Source organism: Orycteropus afer, unplaced genomic scaffold (assembly GCF_000298275.1).
Source record: "Orycteropus afer afer isolate SDZICR_OR568_19922 unplaced genomic scaffold, OryAfe1.0 scaffold00051, whole genome shotgun sequence".
Lineage (NCBI taxonomy): Eukaryota > Metazoa > Chordata > Mammalia > Tubulidentata > Orycteropodidae > Orycteropus > Orycteropus afer.
The window spans coordinates 5854397-5879810 of NW_006921638.1; the positions used below are offsets into that span (position 1 = coordinate 5854397).

At 38.8% G+C, this 25414-nt stretch overlaps 1 protein-coding gene across 1 annotated transcript in view; it reads left to right on the forward strand.

The window, feature by feature from the left end:
• SRP54 (signal recognition particle 54) overlaps positions 1-25414 on the forward strand; it is a 124204-nt gene that overhangs the window by 94941 nt on the left and 3849 nt on the right. Inside the window, exon 15 of the mRNA XM_042780652.1 lies at positions 22206-22303. Within this exon, the coding sequence (XP_042636586.1) occupies positions 22206-22303 (98 nt within the window). The remainder of the gene's footprint in view (positions 1-22205; positions 22304-25414) is intronic.

Consider the following 25414-nt stretch of genomic DNA (forward strand, 5'->3'; position numbering starts at 1 on the left):
GTGATGGTCTTTTGTCTTTGAGGCATCATGGCATTGTTGTATTTAGATCTCTGTTAACTGTTTGTGAAGAGCAGCCAAGGGTGATTCAGGCTCTTCTTGGTGTTTTTTTATCGTTGGCCTGTTGGTGGAGAAGGAGGTAGTGGCTCTCGCTCAGTAAGTGAAATTGCAGGAGGTGTGGGTGTAGTTGTGTCTTATGAGGACTGTTGCTGTCTCCCACTCAGTTAGACAAAGATTACAATTGAATAATTATCAATAAACTAAAAGCACATGGACAAAAAACACACCCTGTAATCACACAGGAACAGTAACCAAAAAAAAGGAAAAAGAAGAAGAAAAAACAAGAAAACCTGCAATATCTGGGGATAGGGCACTAGGAGGAAAAAGGTAGCGAAGGAAAATAATGAAGAAAAAAAATGGGAAAAATGCAAAAAGAAAAACAAGTAATGGGGTTAACCACGAGAAAAAAGTGGAAAAAAAGAAAAAACAATAAATTTAAAAAAATAGTAATAATAAAATTTTCAACCAGGAACAGGGAAAAGAAAAAAAGGTGAAAACTAGGACCTGGGAGGGGAAGAGTAAGATTAATAATAAAAAGGACAAAAGTATTAATAATAATAGTTGTTTTAAAACAGATAAATACAAGCAAACTGATCACCAGGAAAAAAAAAAAAGCGAAAAAGAAAAAAAATAATAAAAAGAAGAAAAAAAAAAATCGATGGAGCACAGGGCAGGGCACCCAGGTTCCACCTGAGCACACAGTCTGTGATGGCGTTCTTGTGGGCCCAGAAGGTGGGTGGGAGTGAGGGATGGCCGCACCTCCGTTCACCAAGTGGGTGTGGGGTATAAGAGTAACGAGGAATGTGGTACCTTTTTACCCTTGCAGGTCCAGAGTGTCCTTGGGGTTGCTGGAATGCCGAACCTCCTCTTAAGCCCCTGGAATCTCGAAGAGCACTGTCTCTTTAAATATCCAAAATGGTCAAGCCGCTTGTAACATTCAAAATGGTGGTGCCCTCCGGACCAGTAAAAGTCCACAGCTCAGCCCACCTTTCTCTTCACCTTCTCTGTTTATTACCAAGCCACTAGAGCAGTCCTCCGTGCAGTCCCTGGCTAGCAGGGCTGATTTTTAGGTTAATTCTTAGGTCCTACCACCACTCGGGAATCTCTAAGCTGTCTGTGCCATCAGGATCGCTGCCAGACCATGGTTCCGTATGTCTCCTTTTTGGTATTTTCACGCAAATTCTTCTGCTAGTTGGGGTTTGTTGTTGTTGTTGTTATATGCCGTTGAGTCAGACCCGACTCATAGCGACCCTTCCTTGGGTTTCCAAGGCAGTTTCACTACGGAAGTAGATTGCCCCATCTCCCTTCCAAGGAGTGGCTGGTGGGTTTGAACCGCCAGCCTTCTGGTTAGCAGTCAAGTGCCTTAGCCACTATGCTACCAGAGCTCCCAGTTGGGGTTTAGTCCACTTCTATATCTTTTCCTTCAAGGCTCAGGGGTCCAGGATTATCTTCTGTGTCTGTGTTAATTGGTTTCCCTTTTCTTTGTTGAAGAGGGTTTGTGCAGTCTTTCTGCGTAGTCTGCCATCTTACCGAAACCACCTTCCATCATCTTAATGCTTCCTGCGTTGTCTAGTATCTTGCCTACAGAATTCTTCAATATTGCAACTTGAAGCTTGAGTTTTATCTTAGTTCTTTCAGCTTGAGAAATGCTAAGTGTGTTCTTCCTTTTTGGTTTTCTCACTTCAGGTGTTTGCACATTTCATTATAAATACTTCACTTTGTGTTCTTGAGCTGCCTTTTAAAATCTTCTTTTCAGCTCTCTTACTTCATTTCTTCCATTTGCTTTAGCTACTCTCTATTCAAGAGCAAGTTTCAGAATCTCTTTTGACATCCATTTGGTCTTGTGTTTCTTTCTTGTCTTTTTAATGACCTTTTGCTTTCTTCATGTATGATGTCCTTGATGTCATCCCACAACTTGTCTGGTCTTCAGTCATTATTGTTAAATTTGTCAAATCTATTATTGAAATGGTCTCTAAATTCAAGTGGGATATATTCAAGGTTGTACTGTGGCTCTGGTGGACTTGTTTTAATTTTCAGCTTGAACTTGCATATGAGCAATTGATGGTCTGTCCTACAGTAGGCCCCTGGCCTTGTTCTGAATGATACTGAGCTTCTCCATTGTCTCCTTCCTCAGATGTAGTTGATTTGATTTCTGTGTATTCTACCTGGTGAGGTCCATATGTGTAGTCACCTATTATGTTGTTGAAAAGGTATTTGGAATGAATATGTAGCTGATCTTGCAAAAATATACCATGTAGTCTCATCATTTCTGTCACCAAAGCCACATTTTCGAGGTACCAGTCCTTTTTCTTTGTTTCCAGTTTTTACATTCCAGTTACCAGTAATCATCACTACATCTTGATTGCATGTTTGGTCAATGTCAGATGGCAGAATTTGGTAAAAATCTTCTGTTTCTTCATCTTTGGCATTAGTCAGTTTGTTGTGCCATGGTGGCTTTCATGTTGATGTGATGCTTGAAGTAAATACCAGCAGGGTCACTCATGGTGGACAGATTTCAGTGGAGCTTCAAGACTAAGAGTAGAAAAGAGGACCTGGCAGTCTACTTCTGAAATAACTACTCAGTGAAAATCTTACTAAAAGCTGTGAAACATTGTCTGATATAGTGCCAGAAAATGAGCCCCTCAGGTTGAAAGGCACTAAAAACACAACTGGGGAAAAGCTGCTTTCTGAGTAGAGTTGACCTGAATGACATGGATAGAGTAAAGCTTTCAGAATTGTCTTTTGCTGATGTGACATGACTCAAAATGAGGAGGAACAGTTGCAAATATCTGCTAATAATGTGGAATGTACAAAGTAGGAATCTAGGAAAATTCAGTCTTTAAAAATGAAATGGAATATATAAAGATCAACACCCTAGACATTTAGTGAGCTGAAATGTACTGATAATGGCCATTTTGAATCTGGTCTACTATGCTGGAACTGAAAAATTGAAGAATGCTGTCACATTCATTGTCAAAAAGAACATTTCAAGAATTAACCTGAAAAATTCTGCTTCAGAAGTGAAAATTGTAATTTATGTTTAATTGTCATTTGGAAAATAAGATCATGCATTAATAAATATTTCACAAATTTTTAATAAGATTGTTGCTTACCCTTCTTGCAAGTAATATAGAGAAGAGATACTGAATACATATAATATGTTGTTGTTATGTGCCGTCGAGTTGGACCCGACTCGTAGTGACCCCTCCTTGGGTTTCCGAGGCAGTATCACTACGGAAGTAGATTGCCCCATCTTCCTTCTGAGGAGTGGCTGGTGGGTTTGAAACGCCAGCCTTCTGCTTAGCAGTCAAGTGCCTTAGGCACCATAGAACTGTTTAAATGAAGTCTTCAACACTTGACTCTTTATTTTCGTTTTCAATTTATTGTAAAGTGTGGTTTCACTGTTTTCACATGTCCTTGATAATACTACCAGACAGGATCCATTTCATATTACTTACTTACTTAACAGCAAGCTAAATTGACCATATCAGAATAGAGCATTATGGATTTCCAGCTAATTTTTAATTTATATGTATGTGGCTTTCAAATAATTGACTTTTGTTCTTAAGGTTGGTTTTGTTTTTAGCTCATCATGGTTATAAACAGGATAGAAAGTGTACAAATATTTAGAAGATAAGTGTTATGGATTGAATTTTGTCCCCCTACAATATGTGTGTCAAATTGACTAGGCCATGATTTTCAGTGGTTTGGCAGTTAGGCAATGATGTAATTATTCTGTGTTTTAAATCCTATAAGGCAGCATTAGGGTGGTGTGGTAGTTAAGGTTATGTGTCAGCCTGGCTGGGCCTGGTTTTGAGTGGTTAGGCAGCTGGCTGTAGTTCTTCCCCATGGTGAGATTGGTAATTAACCCCATATTGGAATCTACTGGAGCAGCTGAGTAGCTGCTTTAGGGATGTGGTCCGCTTCCAGGATATAAGCAGCAGCTTTGAGGAAGGTCTGCAGATTTTGGCATGTTTGAATCCTGCATGTATCTGAGTCATCATTTAACAGCCTGCCATGTTGTCTGCCGATCTTGGGACTCTTAATGGACTTGAATCAATGGTCTGCTGTATAGTTTGGTAATATCAGGACTGTGCCTTTTTACTTGTTGACCTTGGGTTTGTTAGCCTCACCAACCAGCAGCTGCCTGAGTGAAGAGAAAGCCTCCAGCTCTATTGGGCCAGGAGTAAGAGAAGAAGCCCAAGGTCAAAGGGCTTTCACCCAGCCCCTAGAGCTTGGCAGGGAGTTCTGGTGGCGTAGTGCTTAAGACATTTGACTGCTAACCAGAAGGCTGGCACTTTGAACTCAGATTTCTAGCCTCTAAAACTGTAAGAGAATAAACTCCTGTCTGTTAAAGCCATCCCATCTGGGGTATATTCATGTCAGAGCGGCACTAGGTAACCAAAACAAGTGGGGTGTATCTTGAATGTAGCCCTGATGGCTTTGTGGTTAAAGTGTTCAGCTGCTAACGAAAAGGTGGTGATTTGAGGCCACCAGCTGGAAATCTTATGGGGCATTTGTCCTGTAAGGTTGCTATGAGTTGGAATCGACTTGATGGCAATGTGTTTGATTTTTTTGATGGTTAAATCTTGAATCTCACCCCTTAAGGACCACCTTACTTAAGTCACCATGCTTTACTGACACAGTGAAGTCATGCTCTTGTTTGAGTCCTGCCTTTTATCTTACAAGAGGTAAAAGGAGAGGGAAAGAACAGAAAGGGACCTGACTACCACCAAGAAAGAAGATCCAGGAACAGAGGATCTTTTGGACCTGGGGTCCCTACATGAGAACCTCCTAGATGCAGGAGAAGATTGATGCCAGGACACACGGAGGTCTTCAAGGAATGCTGGGCCCACAGATGTTGAAAGACGAGAACCTTCCACTAGAGCAGAAAGAGGGAGCTTTTCCCTAGGGCTGAAGCCACCTAAACTGTGATAATAAATGTCTGTCTATTAAAGCCATCTACTCGTGGTGTTTCTGTTATAGCAACACTAGATAACTAAGGGAAAAAATAACCTTTTGCACAAAAGAGAATGAAATGAAGCTGTAAGAGTATTAGGCCTGCTGGTACCATGTTACATAACATATGGTAGAGAATTTCTGAATTAGAACAGACATAAAAATGGAATTTAAAGTGTTTTAAATGGACTCCCTCCAGCTGAAATAATTATGCTTTATTTTTGACCTCTAAATTTTAGTGAAAATGTGGGAGAAGACTTTCATGCTAAAATTGTGAGATAAAAAATACCTACCTAGAGATGTTCCAATTAGTTTGATGTTACAGTCATGCGTTAGTCATTGCAATCATTTTTTCAGTTGTACATTGGGAAAATTCTGAGATTTTTTATAAAACCAAACCCTAAACATAATAAAATGCCATCACGTTTTTCAAGATGGAAGCTTGGTATTGCTATGCTTCCCTTAAGGTCTTCTCATTTAACGTTTTCATTCAGTTATATATAAGGAGCCCTGGTGGTGCAATGGTTTCAGGGCTTGGCAACTAAACCAAAGGTAGTCGTTAGAACCCACCAGCAGCTCTGTGGGAGTCTGCTTCCATAAGGATTTTGGAAGCCCTGTGGGGCAGTGTTATCTTTATGGGGTCTCTGAATTGGGATAGACTTTTTGGGTGGGTGGGAACGAGGGCGAACTTACGTATTTCTGACAAGTACAAGTAAAATTCCCTTTTAGGACTTATTTCAAGGATATTTTGGAAGAATCTTACTTGAATGGTATTTCGGTCTGTAATAATATCCATGTTAGGAATGGAGTATGATGTGCATTTTACTATGCATTTTCAGTAGCTACATCTCATCGCAAGCCTTGAAGCACATCAAGCAGTTGTTCTCATTTTACAAGTGTAGTTAGTAACGAAGGCTCTGGGAGGTTAGTTTCCCAAAACGCAGCTGATGAGTTAACTGGCATAGATCCCTATGCCAGCCAGGTACAGGTAGGAAGCCATGACGTCACGGGTGCTGCCAGGCAGTGGCTCAGCATTCTCTGGATGTGGGCAGGGCCGGAAGCGGCCCCGCAGAAGGCCCCGCCTTCGCCTCGTCCCCTCCCCGCCTCGCCAGCCGGCGCCAGTAGAGCCTCTCAGGCCTCGGTGTGCGAGCGACTAGGCTGCGGAGCGAGGCTTGCGAGGCGCTCGCCGGCCACGCCCTCAGGCCCGCCGGCCCCCTCGCCTGTGGCGTGGCTGGGTGCGGTGCGAGACGGCGCTGCCGGTGAGTGCCATTTCCCAACAGCGGGGCTAGGTCAGTGACTGGGCGGGAAGGCGGAGGATGGATGTAGGTTTATCGGCCATTACGCTCTATCTCGCCAGCTCCAGCAGCTCTGGGCCGGCAGCCACCATGGAGCAGGAGCCGGTGAGTGGTATCGAAGGAGAAGCAGACGCAACCTCTGGAGCTGCGGTCGCCGCGGCGCTGAGCAACACAGCGCGGCAGGTGGGTGGGGCCGCCGAGGGAGGCGGTGGCGCCTGACCGGGGTCTTCCGATCCTCTTTACGGCCTTGTCCGTGGGCTTGTCTTTGGCCTGCTTGGCCTTCCTGGGAGCAGGCCACCGCTGGAGGTTCGTTTCTGGGTTCCTCCTTACAGTATCCCCGCATTCTCTCAGACAAACAGACGCGGAGCGGAAGCCTCCCTCCACTTCGGGAGTCCGGCAGCAGCCCCTTCGGTGGCAGCGCTGGAGACTCTGCGACGGCCTTGGGTTTCAGGAGGTGGTAGTCCAGTTCGGGTCTGCGGGCGAAAGGAGGAGGGCGCGTCCTGGAAGGGCTGCTCTTAGAGTAGCTAGAAGCCAGGTGACCGCGGCTTCAGTCACTTCTCAGACTCTCCTTGTGCAAATGCCTACCTTGGCATTTGCCCTTTGGTTAGCTAATAGCTATTAAGCGCTAAGTCTTTACAGGCCTTATTTCACTTCATATACATAAACCCCTTGAGGTGACTAGTGGTATCCTCATTTCTCCAACGAGGTAGTAAGACTTAGAGCTGCGCTGTCCAATAGAAATACAATGCGAGCCGCATATGTAATTTCCTATTAACCACAGTAAAAATTTTTAAAGGTGAAATTAATTTTGGTATTATATTTTAAACCCAATATATAATAATATTTCAGCATGTAATTAATACAAAAATTATTAATGAGCTATTTTACTTTTTTTTTTTATACTAAGTCTTTGAAATCCTGTGTGTCTTTTACAGTAAGTTAAAGCTCGTCTCAGTTTGGACTAGCCACATTTAGCTAGTGGTTTCTGTATTGGACAGTGCGGCAGGTGTTGTGAGTTAGGTTAAGTTTAGAGGTTTTTGTCTTGTTTGGGATTTGGTAGTCTAAATTTGTAGTTAAGGATCTCTACTCAAGTAAACTAGTTAGTTAGAAGTTAGTTAGTTAGTTAGAAGTGCGTTAGTTTAAACCAGTTCAAGAGTATATAATTTTGGCAGTTGAAAACCTCAAGCTACTCCCATGTAGACATCTTCCCATCCTTGATAGGAAGGAAGGTCCGTTTTGGAGACTTAAGTACCTGAATGTTATTAAGACATTTCCTCAGAACTACAAGGCTCCTACAGAATTATTCCTGTCTAGTTTCCTAGTGCTGCAATAGCATAAATACCCTAAATGGGTAACTTTACAGAACAGAAAATTATTTTCTTAAAGTTCTGGATGCTAAAAGTCCAAATCAAGCTCTCTGCCTTGTGGTAGCCCCTCAGGGTTCTTTGGCTTGTAGATGATCCTGTCTTCTCCGTGTGTGTGTGTGTGTGTGTGTGTGTGTGTGTGTCTTCTGCTCCTTTTATAATGGAAATGATTAGGTTTAGGATCTACCCTGTACTACTGTGCAACACAACCCACTGCTATCAAGTAGGATCTGACTCATAGTGACCCCTCCTTGGGTTTCCAATGCAGTATATCACTAGGAAAGTAGATTACCCAACCTTCCTTCTGAGGAGTGGCTGGTGGGTTTCAAAGACCAGCTTTCTGGTTAGCAGTCAAATGCCTTAGGCACTATGCTACCAGAGCTCCCCCCTATACTGGTAGGACCTCATTAACCTTACCAAAGAAAACCTTGTTTCTAAACAGGATCATGTCCAAAAGTAAGACAGACAGGAATTCTTACACATATATATATATATTTTTTAGTTGTGATTTGGGTGAAAGTTTACAGAGCAAATTCACTTTCCATACAGCAGTTCACATACACTTTGTCTCATGACAGTGACCACAATTCACCACAATGTAACAGCATCCCTCCCACTTCCTCCCCATAGTTACCTCTTCCCTGTGTCTATCCCTCCATGCACTCCTGCCCCCTGAGTTGCCTTCCTGTGCACAAACAGCCCTTCTTTCTCCCATGATTGTTCTCTCCAAGAAGTATATCTACCTCAGGTAAATGTTCAACTCCTTTGCCTGTCTTTTGTTTGGCTGGAAGCCACAGGTGTGGGTTCAATTCCAGATCTGAAGGGCAGCTAGGGGCCATAGTCTCAGTGGTTCCACCAGGCTCTATCAGACCAGCAAACCTGGTCCCCTTCTTTTTTTTTTTTTTCCTCCCCCAGATGATTTTGAGTTTTGTTCTACATTGTTCTCCCTCTCTATCCAGGATCTCCTACAGAGATCCTCCTCCAAGTGGTTGATAGCTTATACACACTTTTTTTTTAAAATTGTGATTTGGGTGAAAGTTTACAGAGCACATTCACTTTCCATACAGCAGCTCACATACACTTTGTCTCTTGACATTGACTACAATTTACCCTAGTGCGACAGCTCCCCTTCCACCTCCTCTTGATAGTTACCTCTTCCCTGTGTCCATCCCCTCCATGCACTCCTGCCCCTCAGCTGTCTTCCTGTGCACAAACAGCACCTTTTTCTTCCATGATTGTTCTCTCCAAGGAGTGTATCTACCTCAGGTAAATGTTCAGCTCATATGCCTGTCTTTTGTTTGGCTGGAAGCCACAGGTGTGGGTTGAGTTCCAGACCTGAAGGGCAGCTAGGGGCCATAGGCTCGGTGGTTCCACCAGGCTCAATCAGACCAGCAAACCTGGTCCCCCCCCCCCTTTTTTATTTCCCAAATGATTTTGAGTTTTGTTCCATGTTGTACTCCCTCTCTATCCTGACACCTGGACTGAGAAGCAACATGATAAATGCAGAAAAGATTGAAATTTTCAAGGATTTCATTTTACTTGGATTCATAATCAATGCTCATGGAAACAGCAGTCAAGAAATCAAATGACATATTGCATTGGGCTCAATTACTGCAAAAGATCTCTTGAAAGTGTTAAAAAAATAAAGATATTGCTTTGAAGACTAAGGTATGCCTGGTATTATCAAGGTATTATCAGTATAATTAATCACCTCATATGCATTCAAAAATTGGACAGTGAATAAAGATCAAAGAAGAATTCATACATTTGAATTATGGTGCTGTTGAAGAATATTGACTGTACTATGGACTGCCAGAAGAATGAACAAATCTGTCTTGAAAGAAATACAGCCAGAGTACTCCTTAGAAGAGAGTATGGTAAGACTTTGTCTCACATACTCTGGACATATTATCAGAAGGTACCAGTCCATGGAGAAGGACATCGGGCTTGGTAGAGGGTTAGCAAAAAAGAGGAATACTCTCAATGATGTAATTGACACAGTGACTGCAGCAGTGAGCTTAAACATAGCAATGATTGTGAGGATGGCATAGGACTAGGCACTGTTTCATTTTGTTATACATAGGGTCACTATGGGTCTACCAACTTCATACCACCTAACAGTAACAACATACTATAAGATAAAAACCCAAACCAAACCCACTGCAATCAAGTCAATTCCAACTCATAGTGACCCTAAAGGACAGAGTAGAACTTGCCCCGTAAGGTTCACAAGGCTGTAAATCTTCAGGAAGTAAACTACCTCATCTTTCTCCTGTAGAGCTGCTGGTGGGTTTGAACCACTGACCTTTCATTTATCACTTGAGTGTTTTATCCACTAACCACTGCCATTGGGTCCATTCCAACTCACAGCAACTTGACATTGGGTTTTCAAGGCTGTAAATCTTTATGGAAGTAGATTGCCTCAGCTTCCTCCCACAGAACAGCTAGTAGGTTTGAACCACCGAACTGAACTTCCGGTTAGCAGCCCGATGTGTTATCTACTATGCCTTCAGAGCTCCTTTTTAAATAAAAAAGAAAATTGCCATTGAAAACAGACCTGAGAACAAGATAAGTAGATTTACTGTCTGGTTAAACATAAAATGTAGTAAAATGTTAACTAATATTGCAGTGCATAATTTCCTGGTGTTATGAAACTATCTTTTAAAATCTTTGAAGTTTTTTCAAATGGAATATATGGAATTTATAGTGAATATTTTCTTTTTCTTAGGTTTATTGTTTGTGAGAATGGATCTTTGCAAAAATCAGAAAATAACTTTTTTTAAAAAAACTGTTGTCAGAAATTATGTTGTGACAAATTGTTTTCAGATTGGTATTACTCATCAGTGCCTCCCTTCACTGCCTTTTTTTTTCCTTCCAAGTGGAAGTCATAATCATATATTATAGCTGTCTTTCACAGATTTTCACTTGCCAGTCTGGTTCCTTAACATCAGGGTTGATACACTACGGTCTGTTAGCTGGCTACCTTTTTAGTAGATAAAGTTTTAATTAGCACACACCCACATCCATTCATTTACTTATTGTCCATGGCTGCTTTCTCAGAGTTTCAAGCTTATGACAGGCAATATGGCCCACACATAGTTAGAGTTAATGGAGATAGTAAAATAATTTTCTATGAGCCCTTATGACTAAACCAGAAAGTTTTTTATTTATTATCTAAAGAAAATAACTCAGTTGAGCCAATGAGAGACCCCCCCTTTTTTTTTTTTTTTTTTTTTTGCCTATATGTTAGAAGGAAATATTAAGCCAGTGAGTGATTGCCCTAGAAGGAACAGTGGGAAACTGCTTTCACTCTAATAGGAGATGGCACATGGTAATGTACAATAAATGGTCTCAGTCCTATTCATACACCAGACTGTTTCTTTGGCATTAGATTTATCTAGTTAGTGTGATGTCTTGAGGCCTAAAGCCAAGCCCTGGTCCAAAAGAAATGTTGGTGTCAGAGTAATCATAAACCCTGTCATTCTCAAGGGGAAACATGAGATTGGGTAGGAGTAGCTTCTGGTCTCTGGGGACCAAAGGTAGAAGAAAGGTGACCTGAGTGATCTGGTACTATTTATTGTCCATTTTGTTCAAGAACACAATAAAGGGGCTGTTCTTCTCATACTAAGAACTAGGGTAGGTTTGAACCCTGAGACTGGGCAATGGAGAACTGGGACTTTTTCTTCTCCCGAGTAAACCATAGATAGACCATGCCACACTACAGGTCTCTGTGATCTGTACTTACAGTTACTGTCAGTGATGTCTCATGTGTTGTGGAATGATCCAAGTGTTCTTTGAGTTGGATATACCTGGATTCATATCCTAGCTAATGACCAAACTTACCTTTGGGAAGTGAAGGACAGAGATGAACCATCTCCTTAATCTTTAGAGGATTAAGAGAAAAAAACGCTCAACAGTAAAGTTGACCACACTTGTGTAATTGGGCAAATTCAGTCCACTGTTTTTATCAGTATAAACTAGTCTCTGCTATTGTAATTCGAGTTTTTCTAGTGGTTGCATAACAACCAGAAGTTCAAATTATGTTTTGTTTACTTACAAATACTTGTCAGGGACAAAGTTTTTTTTCTTTAAATTTTATTTGTATTACTGTTTTTGAGAATATACACAGCAAAACATACACCAATTCAATAGTTTCTATATGTACAATTTAGTGATAAACTGACTGCCCTCTAAGGTTCCTATCTAATCTTTCAACCACTACTACCAGAGTTTTCTTCACAATTACATACCTTGCCATTTAAAAAATCTTCTGGTAAGAAGATGCAAGAAGGCTGCAAAAAGGACAAGGAGGCCACTTGTTCAGACCTCCTCTAATCCCACAAGAGGAAGACAGAATTACCATCAATAGCCCAAGGCCTATTCCTGTGAGGGCAGATTTGCTGCCTCCCTCCAGCCCTTTTTCCAACTGTTCTTCCCAAAGCACCCAACACCTTTCTCCTGGGTTCAGTAATTCACTGCAGTGGCCATACAGAACTCATAGATTACAGGGTTTATTAGGGAAACACCAGGCTACAACTCAAGTTCAGGAAGAACGCTCAGTCTCTTTCCCAGCCCACCGTCCCTCAGCCAACAGTCTCTCACAGTCTCTTTCCCAGCAGTGTTGGTCCCTTGGTGTCTCACTCAGCAGTGCGTGTCTCTTGCATCTCTTTCCCAGCAACGCGTGTCTCAGGAGCGCGTGTCTCTTTCAGTAGCATGTCTTCCTCAACCAGCAGTCAGAGAGAGTTCTGCCTGTAGGAGGCCTCCTTTTGAGCCTGGCAGAGTGGCCAAACTAGCCAATCATAGTATCAGAACTCTAGGCACCTGAGAGAGAGCTTCCCATAACATTGCGTTGTGCCATGCCCAACAGAAATAACCCAGGTGGGTAACATTTACAATCAGGAGCTCCTCAGTTGCTCATTCCACCACTGAGTTTATAATGACTTATGGGTAGAAAAGCCACACTAAGTAATTTACTACACTGCAAAGGCTTTCTTAGGAATTTAAATTTTTTTTTTTTTCTTTCTTCTTCTTTTTTTTTTTTTATTAGGATTTGGGTGAAGATTTACAGAGTAAATTCACTTTTCATACAGCAGTTCACATATACTTTGTCTCATGTCATTGACCAAAATTTACAATGCAGCAGCTCCCTTCCCACTTCCTCCCCATAGTTACCTCCTCCCAGTGTCCATCCCTTCATACTCTTCTGCACCCCTGAGCTATCTCCCTGTGCATAAGCAGCCCTTCCTTCTCCCATGATTGTTCTCTCCAGGGCGTGTGTCTCCTTGAGGTAAATGTTTAACTCACATGCCTGTACTTTGTTTGGCTGGAAACCACAGTTGTGGGTTCAATTCCAGACCTGAAGGGCAGCTAGGGGCCATAGTCTCAGTGGTTCTACCAGGCTCTATTGGACCAGCAAACCTGGTCCCCACCTTTTTTTTTTTTTTTTTGCCTCCAAATGATTTTGAGTTTTGTACCACATTGTTCTCCCTCTCTATCCAGGATCTCCTACATCCCTTCCAAGTGGATGGCAGTGGTAGCTGGGAACCATCTAGTTCTTCTGGTCTCATAGTTGTATAGGTTGCAGATCGGATGGTGTACCAGTCGCTAGGACTGATTGTAGGAATTTAAATTTTAAGTGAGGTGATAGTAAAAAGAAGATCTTCACCTTCTCCTATAATATGCATTTACTCAGAATTTGGAACATGACTATATGTATGAAGTAAAATTAACATTTCCTTAAGAACCAAATGTGGATGTAATTAGAATTCCATAGACAACTGTGGTTTTAAAATTTGTAAAATCTTTTTATACTATCAGGCAAACTCTGTTGTCATCTATATATTACAGAGTAAGAAGTTTGGAAGTTTATTAGAGATAGCACACTAATGACCAGCTTTCCAGATTCGGCTTACAAATCAGTTTTATTTGGTTTACACAATGTTGTAAAATATTTCAATTTAAATGTCTTGCTGGTGAATGCATTTGCCAGAGTCTGCTACTCCCTATATAGCTTTATTCGGTTTTGGTACCTGTTTGGGCCTAAAAGCATTGGAATTTAAGAATTCTCTGACATACACTGTTATTTTATTTATCTAACATATGTATATGTGAATCTCGTTTTCCTTTGTATTATATTATATATTGCCATTATTTAAAATTACTGATGTCCTGCATGTGTTCACTGTTATACAGCTGTGGGATTGTTATAACTTGAAGTATAGTGCTTGATTTCTTATCTGTTGACTTAACCAAAAAGTTGAAGTTCTATTTCTTAGCCTGGATGGTGAATATGCAAACGTTTACTTTATTACCGTTACACTGTACATGTATGCTATACATACTCTTTTGAATGTATATGTTTTATTTACTTTTTTAAAAAAACAACTGTTTAAGAAATGGCTTATGATCCTTTATTCCCTAGAATAAGATAATCAAGTTTTTTTTGTCATATGAACAAAAATTAATATCATTTTAAACTCTCCTTTTCATAACTTTTTTCCCTTACTTATTTCTTCAGATGAGTAACGAAAGAGGCTTTGAAAATGTGGAACTGGGAGTGATAGGAAAAAAGAAGAAAGTCCCAAGGAGAGTCATCCACTTCGTTAGTGGCGAAACAATGGAGGAATACAGCACAGATGAGGATGAAGTTGATGGTCTAGAGAAGAAAGATGTTTTGCCAACTGTTGATCCGGTAGATTTGATACTGTTGATGATTTTGTCAAAAGGTTTTGTTTTGATTAATTTGTTTCCCCTTAAATTTGAATGGAAGGGGCCTTTGAGATCTAAATAAACTGTATTTTGATTATAAAATTATGTTTTATGATTTTAGTAGAAAGTAATATGGATGGAAATATTTCCAGTATTTCAGTATCGTGAAACAGTTTATGAGTATCACAGTTCTTTGTTAATTTATATAGTTTTCTTTAACATTTGTCTTACTAAATAGAATACTTGAAACACAGACTCTTTGAATTGAGTTTACTGCTATATTTTCTAACCAAAGCTTAAGAGATGTCAGTTCTTTTTTATATTGTCCCAATTTTTAATTAGAAGATAAGCATCTACAGTCCTTAAATTTGTGTATTTCACCAGCTAAATTTGAAAATTTCTAAATTATAGAAGATGTGACTATAAAGCATAAGACTAGTTATATATTTAATGAAAAAAAAAAGTTGACTTTTCAAGTCATTTTAAGAGTCTAATTGATCACCTATTTAACAGCTTTCTTAGAAGTATGGTTCTAGGTGCTCGTGATACAGCAATGGACAAAATAAATTTATGTTTTTATATGCTAGTGGGCAGATAGGCAATAAATAAATATGTACTATATGAGGCTATGAAAAGTGCAGTAAAGAATATAAAGCATAGTAACAGGATAGAGAATTACTAATTTAAATTTGATTTAAAAACAAAAAGTTGTTGCCCATTACTCATCAGACTTGGTTCTAAATGAATTTTGACTATTAGAAGATTCCAGTTCTTCATTACAGAACACATTCAAAAGATTGGGCAATATATAGTCTGAAGACAACCCCAAATGCATGTGTAATATTACAGAAGTATTTCATGCAGTGGGAGAACTGTTAGAATAAATGCTTTTAAAAAAAATATTTTCAAGGAGTTCTTATTTGTCTATATACTATACGATTTGTGATTGTGTACAGATTTTTAAAAGTAATTTTCTTAAAAGTTTCTATATATTTACATAGAAACTGATAATAAAGGCATAGTTGTGTAAAGGGATATCTTACTACTTTCCTAAAAATTTACTTTTAAAATGACCTTGTATGTACTATGTCCATATAAGGATTTTGTTGAATTTTTAGCCCAAATTAATGGGTGGGTCCATGAGTAGTACTAAGAAAGATGCTTGTATTTCCTTCAGCTTAGGGAGTCAAAAGCTTGGTTTTAGTTCGGGCTCTATGTGTAGTAATTTTGAGCAGACTTAACTGTCATCTCACTTTAGGTTTCATGATTAGAAACTAAAAAGAGATAACATTGACTCATCTATATTCAGAATTGTTTTTGAAGATTGAATCAGATAATAAAGATGAAAACTCATTGAAAAAGAACTAAGATCTGTATACATTAGTTGACAGAGTGGATGTAATTGTAAGTAGTGCAAGAAATCTCACTTCAAATTCTATTTGAATTTGAAAATCCATGACAGATTTCTTAATTTTTCCTATGGTTCTTACTCAGCATCATTTTAGAATTTATAAAAATTAATTGGTACGATGAATCAAACCTTAAAATATCCATTCTGCAGTTTAAAATTTGTCTTCTTTTGATGTTAGTTCATGTCTTCAAGAGTGCAGTGATTTTTAAGAAAATAGAAGCTGCTTACTTGACTGCCATTGGGAAGCTTTATGTTATAAACTCAGCCTGAAGTGGTGAAAAGTGCTATTTTACTTGAATATTTTAAATAAAATATTCACAAAAATGTATTACAATGTATAAAAAATTTATAATTAGCAAGTAGGACTATACAGGTTCACTACTTTAACCAAGATAAAGCAATAAAAATTATTTTTAAATCTTTTGCTACGAGAGATACAATTTATTCCTTTGGTATTTTTGATTGACTTCATTTGGTTTAGGAGCCCTGGTGGCACAGTAGTTAAAATGCTTGGCTGCTAGCTAAAAGATAGGCAGTTTGAATCTACCAGCTGCTCTGTGGGAGAAAGATTTTGGCAGTATGCTTCCATAAAAATTTACAGCCTTGGCTGGTGGAACCACTGGGACTATGGCCCTTAGCTGCCCTTCAGATCTGGAATTGAACCCGCACCTGTGGCTTTCAGCCAAACAAAAGACAGGTATATATATGAGTTGAACATTTACCTGAGGTGGATACACTCCTTGGAGAGAACAATCATGGGAGAAAGAAGGGCTGTTTATGCACAGGGAGACAGTTCAGGGGGCAGGAGTGCATGGAGGGATAGACACAGGGAAGAGGTAACTATTGGGAGGAAGTGGGAAGGGAGCTGTTGCATTGGGGTAAATTGTCAAGTGTCATGAGGCAAAGTATATGTGAACTGCTGTATGGAAAGTGAATGTGCTCTGCAAACTTTCACCCTAATCACTATATATGTGTGTGTGTGTATGTGTGTGTATGTGTATGTGTATTTGTTGTTGTTGTTGTTATGTGCCGTCGAGTTGGCCCCGACTCATAGTGACCCCTCCGTGGGTTTCCAAGGCAGTATCACTACGGAAGTAGGATTGCCCAACCTTCCTTCCAAGGAGTGGCTGGTGGGTTTGAACCGCCAGCCTTCTGGTTAGCAGTCAAGTGCTTTAGCCACTATGCTACCAGAGCTCCCAATATATACACACACATATATGTGTATGTGTGTGTGTGTATATACACACACACATACATATATGGATATGTTGTTGTTGTTATGTGCCGTCGAGTTGGACCTGACTCGTAGCGACCTTGGGTTTCCGAGGCAGTATCACTACGGAAGTAGATTGCCCCATCTTCCTTCCGAGGAGTGGCTGGTGGGTTTGAACCACCAGCCTTCTGGTTAGCAGTAAAGTGCCTTAGGCACTATGCTACTAGAGCTCATATATAAAATAAATAATAATAAAAAAAAGATTTACAGCCTTGGAAACCCGATGGGGCAATTCTGCTCTGTCCTTTGGGGTCATTATAAGTCAGAATTGACTCAAGGATAGTAGGTTTGGTTTTGGTTTTTCATTTGGTTTGTTATTTATGCATGTATATATTAATATTAATATGTCACCTTTTTGAAAATACTGCAGCTTAATGTAGACTTCTGGTCATAAAATAAACCTACAAGCAGTTTTTACACCTAAATTACTTTAGTCTTTTTCGGAGGAAGATTTTAAACATTAATAGAATAATACATTGTGGTTTAATTTCCACCATGGGTGACTGCATTCCCTGATAAAGCCTACAGCACCTATTGGGAAGCTTTTTCTGTTTGGCTACTCTTCCTGAGTTTCCAGTATCTGCTGTCTTTCCTTGTCTCTTCAAGCATAGGGGAGGTCATGATTCCCCTGCTGTTACTAGTTCTGGGGTATTGTTCTGGTCTTTGTTAGTTTTCTAAACCCAGTCTACATCTTATTAAATATTTCCTTTATTAAACTCTTCTCATATTTATCAAATGAGTATATCATCTGTTTCATCAATATCATCTCCTAGAACTTTGATATAACAGCCAAGACTTGTCTGTTGGAGTAATTTTTAATATTTGAAGACTGATCTGTTGTCATGTAATGTGATGAGCAGATTTTCCATTTCTCTTTTCTTCCAATGCATCAAAAATCTGACAGGATAAGACAGTTTGGAAAAGATACTATAGTGTAGTTACATTGTAGATTTATAAAGCAGATGCAATTTAAACAAAAAACCCTGATATTTATAAAATAAAGATTTAAGAATAATACTGTAATACTACTGGTATGTGATACTTGATAGAGAATAAGAAATGGAGATTTAGGTCTTTTTTATAAATGTATAGTAATTATTCACTTAGATTTTGTCTTGTTGTGACTTAGATGTACCTTAAGAATAAACAAACATATATCCTGTAATTTCCTTAACTATTGATTTAGTTCCAATTAAGTTTCCTCATATAAGAGAGTATGTGTGTGTATGTTTATTTTTTAATTTGTTCATGCACATAATTTTTGCCTATTGATAATATAGTCAGAATCTTTTGTAATATCAGAAATCAAAATTATCTGGGCTCATTTTTTTCCTTTTAAATTAGACAAAAGAAAAAGGACAATGTACTATGTGTAGAGGGTACAAGGGATGGGTAATCTTACACCCTGTTGCCAAATATTTACTGGTAAACTTTTTGGTGGGAAATCTTGTGGTGTAACTTTACTAAATGATTATATCCTTTGGCCTAGTAGTTCCACTTTTAGGAGTTTAAGCATATGGGGAAATTATGCTTAATATCACAGTATACTAAATGGGAGAAAACAGCAGCATAGAGAAAGGGTATAGTATAACAATTCTGAGGGAGAAAAAAAAAAGATAGGTGCTCAGAAAAAGACTGGAAAGATATACTAGAATGTTAATGGTAGTGGATGATTTAAATTCATTTTATACTTTGCTGTATTATTGAAGTGTTTTACATTAAGGCAGTATTACTTTTATAATATGAAAATAAGTTGTTGAAAACAAAAAGAAAACAAGTCTTAATACTAGATGTTTAGAGAAGAGAATGAGTCAATTTTGAGTTTAGAGAAGAGAATGAGTCAATTTTGAGTTTTAGTTCCATGAACTGGAAGTCTTGAAGAGTCTAGCTCTTGTCGCAATTCTCCTGTTACTAGGATGGTGGCATAGTCATGATGCTGGCAGTAGTGGCAGGGTTCCAGTACAGACTCTTGAGCCTCTGTCCTTTTTATTCAGTAAGGCCTTTGTCCAAATAGAGGGCTATTCATTCTGTATAACTGTGTGGGATAATGATAGATGCTATTCAGGATTCCTTATCCAGTTCCTCAGCTTTGGAGCAGAATTGTCTCATTGGTAGTTACACCCTGGATATTAGGAATTATCCCTCTAGAAGCAACCCCAGGAGAAATGGTCCTTTGAGAAATACGTTCTTTCCTCCAAAGCACACCTAGCCCTTCTCTAAGTAGTTTCTTGGCTCCCTCATTTATCATGTGTTACAAAAATTGGTTTCAGTCCCAGTACTTCTGACGCTGTCTCACTTGTTGTAAACCATAAAGTAAACAGTAATTTCAGAGCATCTTAAAGTCTCTAAAGTGACCCTATTCCAACATAAGACTCTTCTGCTGTGAATATAGGAGATATAGCAGATTTGATCAAGGGAGTGAGAAATACACATTCTTTTCTTATTCGAATCTGTTTGCTTGGATATTCACACTTGAATAGAGACAGAGGGTCTCCCTTACATCAGTGTCTTTTCAACATGTTGTGAGGTGCCATCGAGTAATTTTCAACTCATAGTGATCCTGTGTACAACAGAACCAAATACTGCCTGGTCCTGCACCATCCTCCAATGATTGAGCCCATTGTTGCAGCAACTGTGTCAATCTGCCTTGTTGAGGGTCTTCCTCTTTTTATACTTTTATGTTGATCCTCTGCTTTCCTAAGCATGATGTCCTTCTTCAGGCACTGGTCCATCCTGATAACATATCCAAAGATAAGAGATGGAGTCTCACCATCCTCCCTTCTAAGGAACATTCTGGTTGTACTTCTTCCAAGACAGATTTGTTTGTTCTTCTGGCAATCTGTGGTATATGTAATATTCTTCAACACCATTAATTCAAAGGCATCAATTCTTATTCAGTCTTCCTTATTCATTATCCAGATTTTGAATGTGTATGAAGAGATTGAAAATATCATTACTTGGGTCGGGGCACCTTTGTCCTCAAAGTCATATCTTAGCCTTTTAGTAGGACCACAGAAATTGGCATACTTACTTTTCACAGCCAGACTGGGTTATATGTTGTTTCCTTCCCTCAACTATAGCTTTCCTACCCAGTCTTACAGATATCTTTGTGTCTGCCTTCTTAGAAGATGATTATGGACATGTTTATCTCTTTCTCTTCTCTTTAGGACCATTTTTTTTTAAAATTAATATATTTGAATGCAGTCTCTATGTTTTCTTTTTGTAAACAAAAATACTGATACAGTGAAGCATGATGTATTACCAGTTTCACCCACAGAGACAAACTGTCATCTATTTAGTGAGCTTCATAAAAGTACTTTATAAAGTTACAGAATCAAGATTAATTATATTGCATTCTGCCGGTAGTTCTAGCCTACCAAATATATACATAGTTTGTCTTGGGTTGCATGGGTAGTTTCTAAAACAAAGAAATAAAAAACCATGTTGCTATTTAGATATCCTTTTGTTTTTCCCCATTATTAAAAGCTCATTTCATATGCCCTTAGTTATGCTGCTTAATTTCTCTTTAGCTTAGTTTCCACACTATTCATTTGTTGGATTATGTAGTCATCTCCTAAGATTCTTTCTGTAAGCAGCGTAACCTCTCCAGTGCTGTACTTACGAACAAAGAAGACAAAAAAGCCAACAAGACAGGAGAAAGGATGTGCATTATCCATAAAAATGGGTACATGTCCCATGAATAATCAATCTTGTGACTTACCAATTGCATTTTGGTGGCTATATCTTTTTTTGGTTCTTTCCTTGGGCGTAAGGTGGTTGTAGTTATAAGGCCGAATGGAAAATGTCTTTGTAGAATTCTATCCGTAAAGGTTTTTAAATTTTGATTGGATTGTAATCTGTAGTATTGTCTGTAAAATATGTAGAATACTCCCCATGCCCACTACTACTTTTTGTATTTGACTGCTTTATTCTAGCCTGAAATATATAAAATGAGTTTAGGTATGAAGTTGCTAACTTGACTTCTTGTTGCAGACAAAACTTACCTGGGGCCCCTACTTATGGTTTTACATGCTTCGGGCTGCCACATCAACCCTCTCAGGTACTGGTTTTCTGTTTATATAACGGATGTAGTATATTCTAAGAGCAGGAGCTTTGCCAAATTAGATGTTTCCAAAATGAAGAATAAACAATAGGGCGTTAAATCACTCTATCTTCAGCACTTGGCTGGTATTGAAAGACTTACTACATTGATCTAATTTGTATTTTGGCTTAAAATCTCTTTAGCTCCAGCTTGTGTTAAAAAAAAAAAAACAAAAAACTGAAAAGTAACTATATTAGGTTAGATACTATTTTTATGCTCTTGAGCCCTTTCTATTAGCAATTATTTTGCCATTTGGTTCCTACTGATATTCTCATTCTGTCTAACTGCTTATTCTAAGCCTATAGTTGTAATTCATTTGTTTATTTATATAAACTGAGATATAACTAATCCATGTTGGAGGAAATACATTATCAACCATAGCACTCAATCATGTTGTTGCTAACTATAAATAAAGATTTTAAACCATAAAACTTCTCTGCTCCCAGTTTTAACTCCGTCGTAGCATCTATCATTTTCTGCTTTGTAGTAGAGTTAATTGTGAATAGTAATTCATTTAACAAACATTTATTTGAGCACTCAGTATGTATTAGAGAACTTGGTGTAATGGAAAGAGCATGAGTTTTAGATTCACACCTGGATATGAAATTTGGATCTGCTTTGTGAGCTTGGGCAGGTTCCTTAACCTCTCTGAGCCTAATGTTTCACAGTGCCTGGCATGTGGTAGGCTCTCAGTGAATGCTGTAGTACAAGCTATTCCTCTCCTTCAGCCTGATACATAGCTCCTCTCTCTCAAGGTATTCTACTTGAAGAAATAGACACATAACAGATCAATATAATATCTTGTGGTAAGTGTTCTGATAGAGATATGAACACATAGTGTTATAAGGATCCTAGAGAGAGCCATTACTACTTTTTGAGGAAATCAAGGAATATGTGCAGAAGACAAATGATCTTGGTTTTCATAATCTCCTTGAGAGCAGGAACTGAAACTTGTATTCCTACAATGCCTTGCAATAGAATGTACTCAAGAAATGTTTATGGAGTTGTGTAAGTCTTTTAACTTTTGTATCTTTAGTGTGTGACTTTCTTGGAGAGAAGATTGCATCTGTTTTGGGTATCAGCACCCCAAAATATCAATATGCCATTGATGAGTATTACCGGATGAAGAAGGAGGTGTGTCTCCTTTTTACATTTTCTTGATCAATATAGACTTGATGAGTTGGTTGCATAATGAAGGTACTTGTACCTGCCTTCTGCTAGGCATTTCATTCTAGTATGATTAATTGCTTCACCAAATTAACATACCTTTTAGATTTTTAAAAATGTTTCAATTTCTATGTGAATTATGTGCAGAACTAAGCTAGAATTTTTGAAAATTTGAGGAACCTGGATGATGATGATGCTTGAAGTAAAATAGAAAAAAAAAAAAAAGCCAGCTTTAATGAAGTACATATTATGTGTTTCACATTCTGTGTCAGGTAATAGTGCTTTTAAGGAAAAGGAGGTGAGGTGGGTAGTATAGTGAGTAAGAGAGCTGATTTGGGAATTAATCTATAGGTTTTTAATCCCGTTTTCCATACTAAGTGAATGCTCTTGGGTGAGTTGTGTAACTCTCCTAGGCCTCAGTTTCTCCTCTATAAAAGAGGAATGATAATATGCATTTAACAGGAAAATTGTAAAGAATCCCATGAAATGATAATAAAGGGCTTTCTTAGCACACTGCCTCTCATGATAGGTTTTCAGTAAATGGTGTGGAATTAATGTTATGGTAGTTGTGTCAGTCAATACTGTATACCTCAGGATATGATTAACTGATCAAGTTAATACTAAATTTTTGCTTTTAGATTTTTTAGGTTTTATTCTAGGAAATGAATAAACTATAATAATTTGAACTTTGTACTGCCTGTGAACATGTTACTTAGTGGTTCATAGACAAACCTATTTACTATGGTATGCAATAAAAAAACAAGTAGCTCTGACATCTTGAAGTATCAAGCATAAAAGTCAACAATATTTATGTCAGACTTAATTTTGGGTGTCTGAGGTCAAGAATCAAGGGACTAATGTGTCAGATTCATAGCACTGTGAAGATCCTATAACGTTCTGTATATTCTCACTCGCCACCCCCCCCACACACACACACACACATAACCCTCTGACTTGTTCCTACTTCCCGAATACTTGCTTAATCTGTTCTGGCCAAGAAGCAAGTGTCCTTGTACTTAACATCCTCTAATGTACTGCACAGGAATCCCTGGGTGGCGCAAACGGTTAAGTGCTTAACTGCAGGCTTCCTGGAAGAAAGGCCTGGGTGATGTGCTTCTGAACGGCCAGCGCCTTGAAGACTCCCTGGAGCACAGTTCTATTCAGTGGCAACTAGTTTTGGTTTTAATAGATTCCATAATTTATTATTACTATTTTTTGTCATACTCCCATTCAAATACAACTTTTACAGGCACAGTGATTTTTATCTCTTTGGTTCAGTCTGAGAACTTGGAGCAGTGACACATAGTAGGCATTCCATAGGTATTTGTTAAACCAGTGAATTTATAGATTATAGAGTCTCTCCTGTGGGCTAATTGTCATTCAGGGCACTTTCACATATATTTTATTGTTTATCCTCATAATCTCTCAGGTAAATAGTATTATCTGATTTTATATATTATATAAAAATAGGTGCAGATAAGTTTAATTTGGCCAAAGTCACAAAACTAGGAAGTGGTAAATCTGGATTTAATATAAAATCTGACTTCAAATCTAGTTATTTTCCAGCAGCTATGAATTAGGAGCAGAAACAATTCAGTTCCAATTTGTGTGACTCTGCTGCTGCCCCAAAGCAATTCCAGTAGCAGTTGGTTTTGGTTGAAGCTCTTAGGCTACTCTAGTTACTAAATGCTGAGGAAGAGAGGTTTTGCTATCTGAATTATCATCAATTCATGAAACATTTGTTGAATGCTTACAATTCTGGGACAGTAGAGGAAAGAACTGTTTATTTTAAACAGATGATATTTTCTCAGTTCAGTTTAACAAGGGGACACTGCATGGCTTAAAACCAGGAAGGGTGTGCATCGAGATTTTATCTTTCACCATACTTATTCAATCTGTATGCTGAGCAAATAACCCAAGAAGCTTAACTATATAAAGAAGAGTGCAGTGTCAGGGTTGGAGGAAGACTCATTAACAGTCTGTGACATGAAGGTGACACAGCCTTGCTTGCTGAAAGTAAAAAGGACTTGAAGCACTTCCTGATGGAGATCAAAGACTACAGCCGTCCCTATGGATTATACCTCAGTCAGAAACAAACTCCTCACAGCTGGACCAATAAGCAACATCATGGTAAATGGGGAAAAGATTGAAGTTGTCAGGGATTTCATTTTACTTTGATCCACAGTCAACACCCATGGAAGCAACAGTCAAGAAATCAGACCATCATATTGCACTGGGCAAATTTGCTCTTTAAAGTGCCAAGGAACAAAGACACCACTTTGAAGACTAAGATGTGCTTAACCCAGTGCCATGGTATTTTCAGTCTCATCTGCATGTGAAAGCTGGACAATGAATAAGGATGACCAAAGAAGAATTGATGCCTTTGAATTGTGGTATTGGCAAAGAATACTGAAAATACCATGGACTACCAGACGAATGAACAAATCTGTCCTGGAAGAAGTAAAGCCTGAATGCTCCTTGGAAGCGAGAATGGCTAGACTTCCTCTCACCTGTTTCGGTCATGTTGCTGAAGGGACCATTCCCTGCAGAAGGATCTCATACTTGGTAAAGTAGAGGATCAGTTAAAAAGGGGAAGACCCTCTATGAGATGGATTGACACTGTGGCTGCAACAGTGGGCTTAAGCATAGCAAGGCTTGTAAGGATGACACAGGACCTGGCAGTGTTTTGTTCTGTTGTACATAGATAGAGTTGTTATGAGTCATAGCGAACTCCCCCACACCTAACAATATTTTTTCAGGTATTGTGCTGGGTACCGTATGAGGTGCTTCATATACATTATTTCGTTTACTCTTCACACACCTCTCTTTTAATTATTATTCCACTTTTAAGATGAAGAAGCAAGAGGCAGTTTCTGAATTTAGGACACAGATGGAATCTGGGAGGGAAGGAGTGGGTTTTGACATACAGAAAACTTTAAGTACTATGATAGATGTGTGTATGTGCACACATAAGTGTGTTAAGTGTGTAAGTGTGTTAAGGCACAAAGATGAGAGCATTTCTGTCTGCAGATATAATGAGGTTTTAGAGTTGAAGTAAAATGAATTTTACCTTAAAGA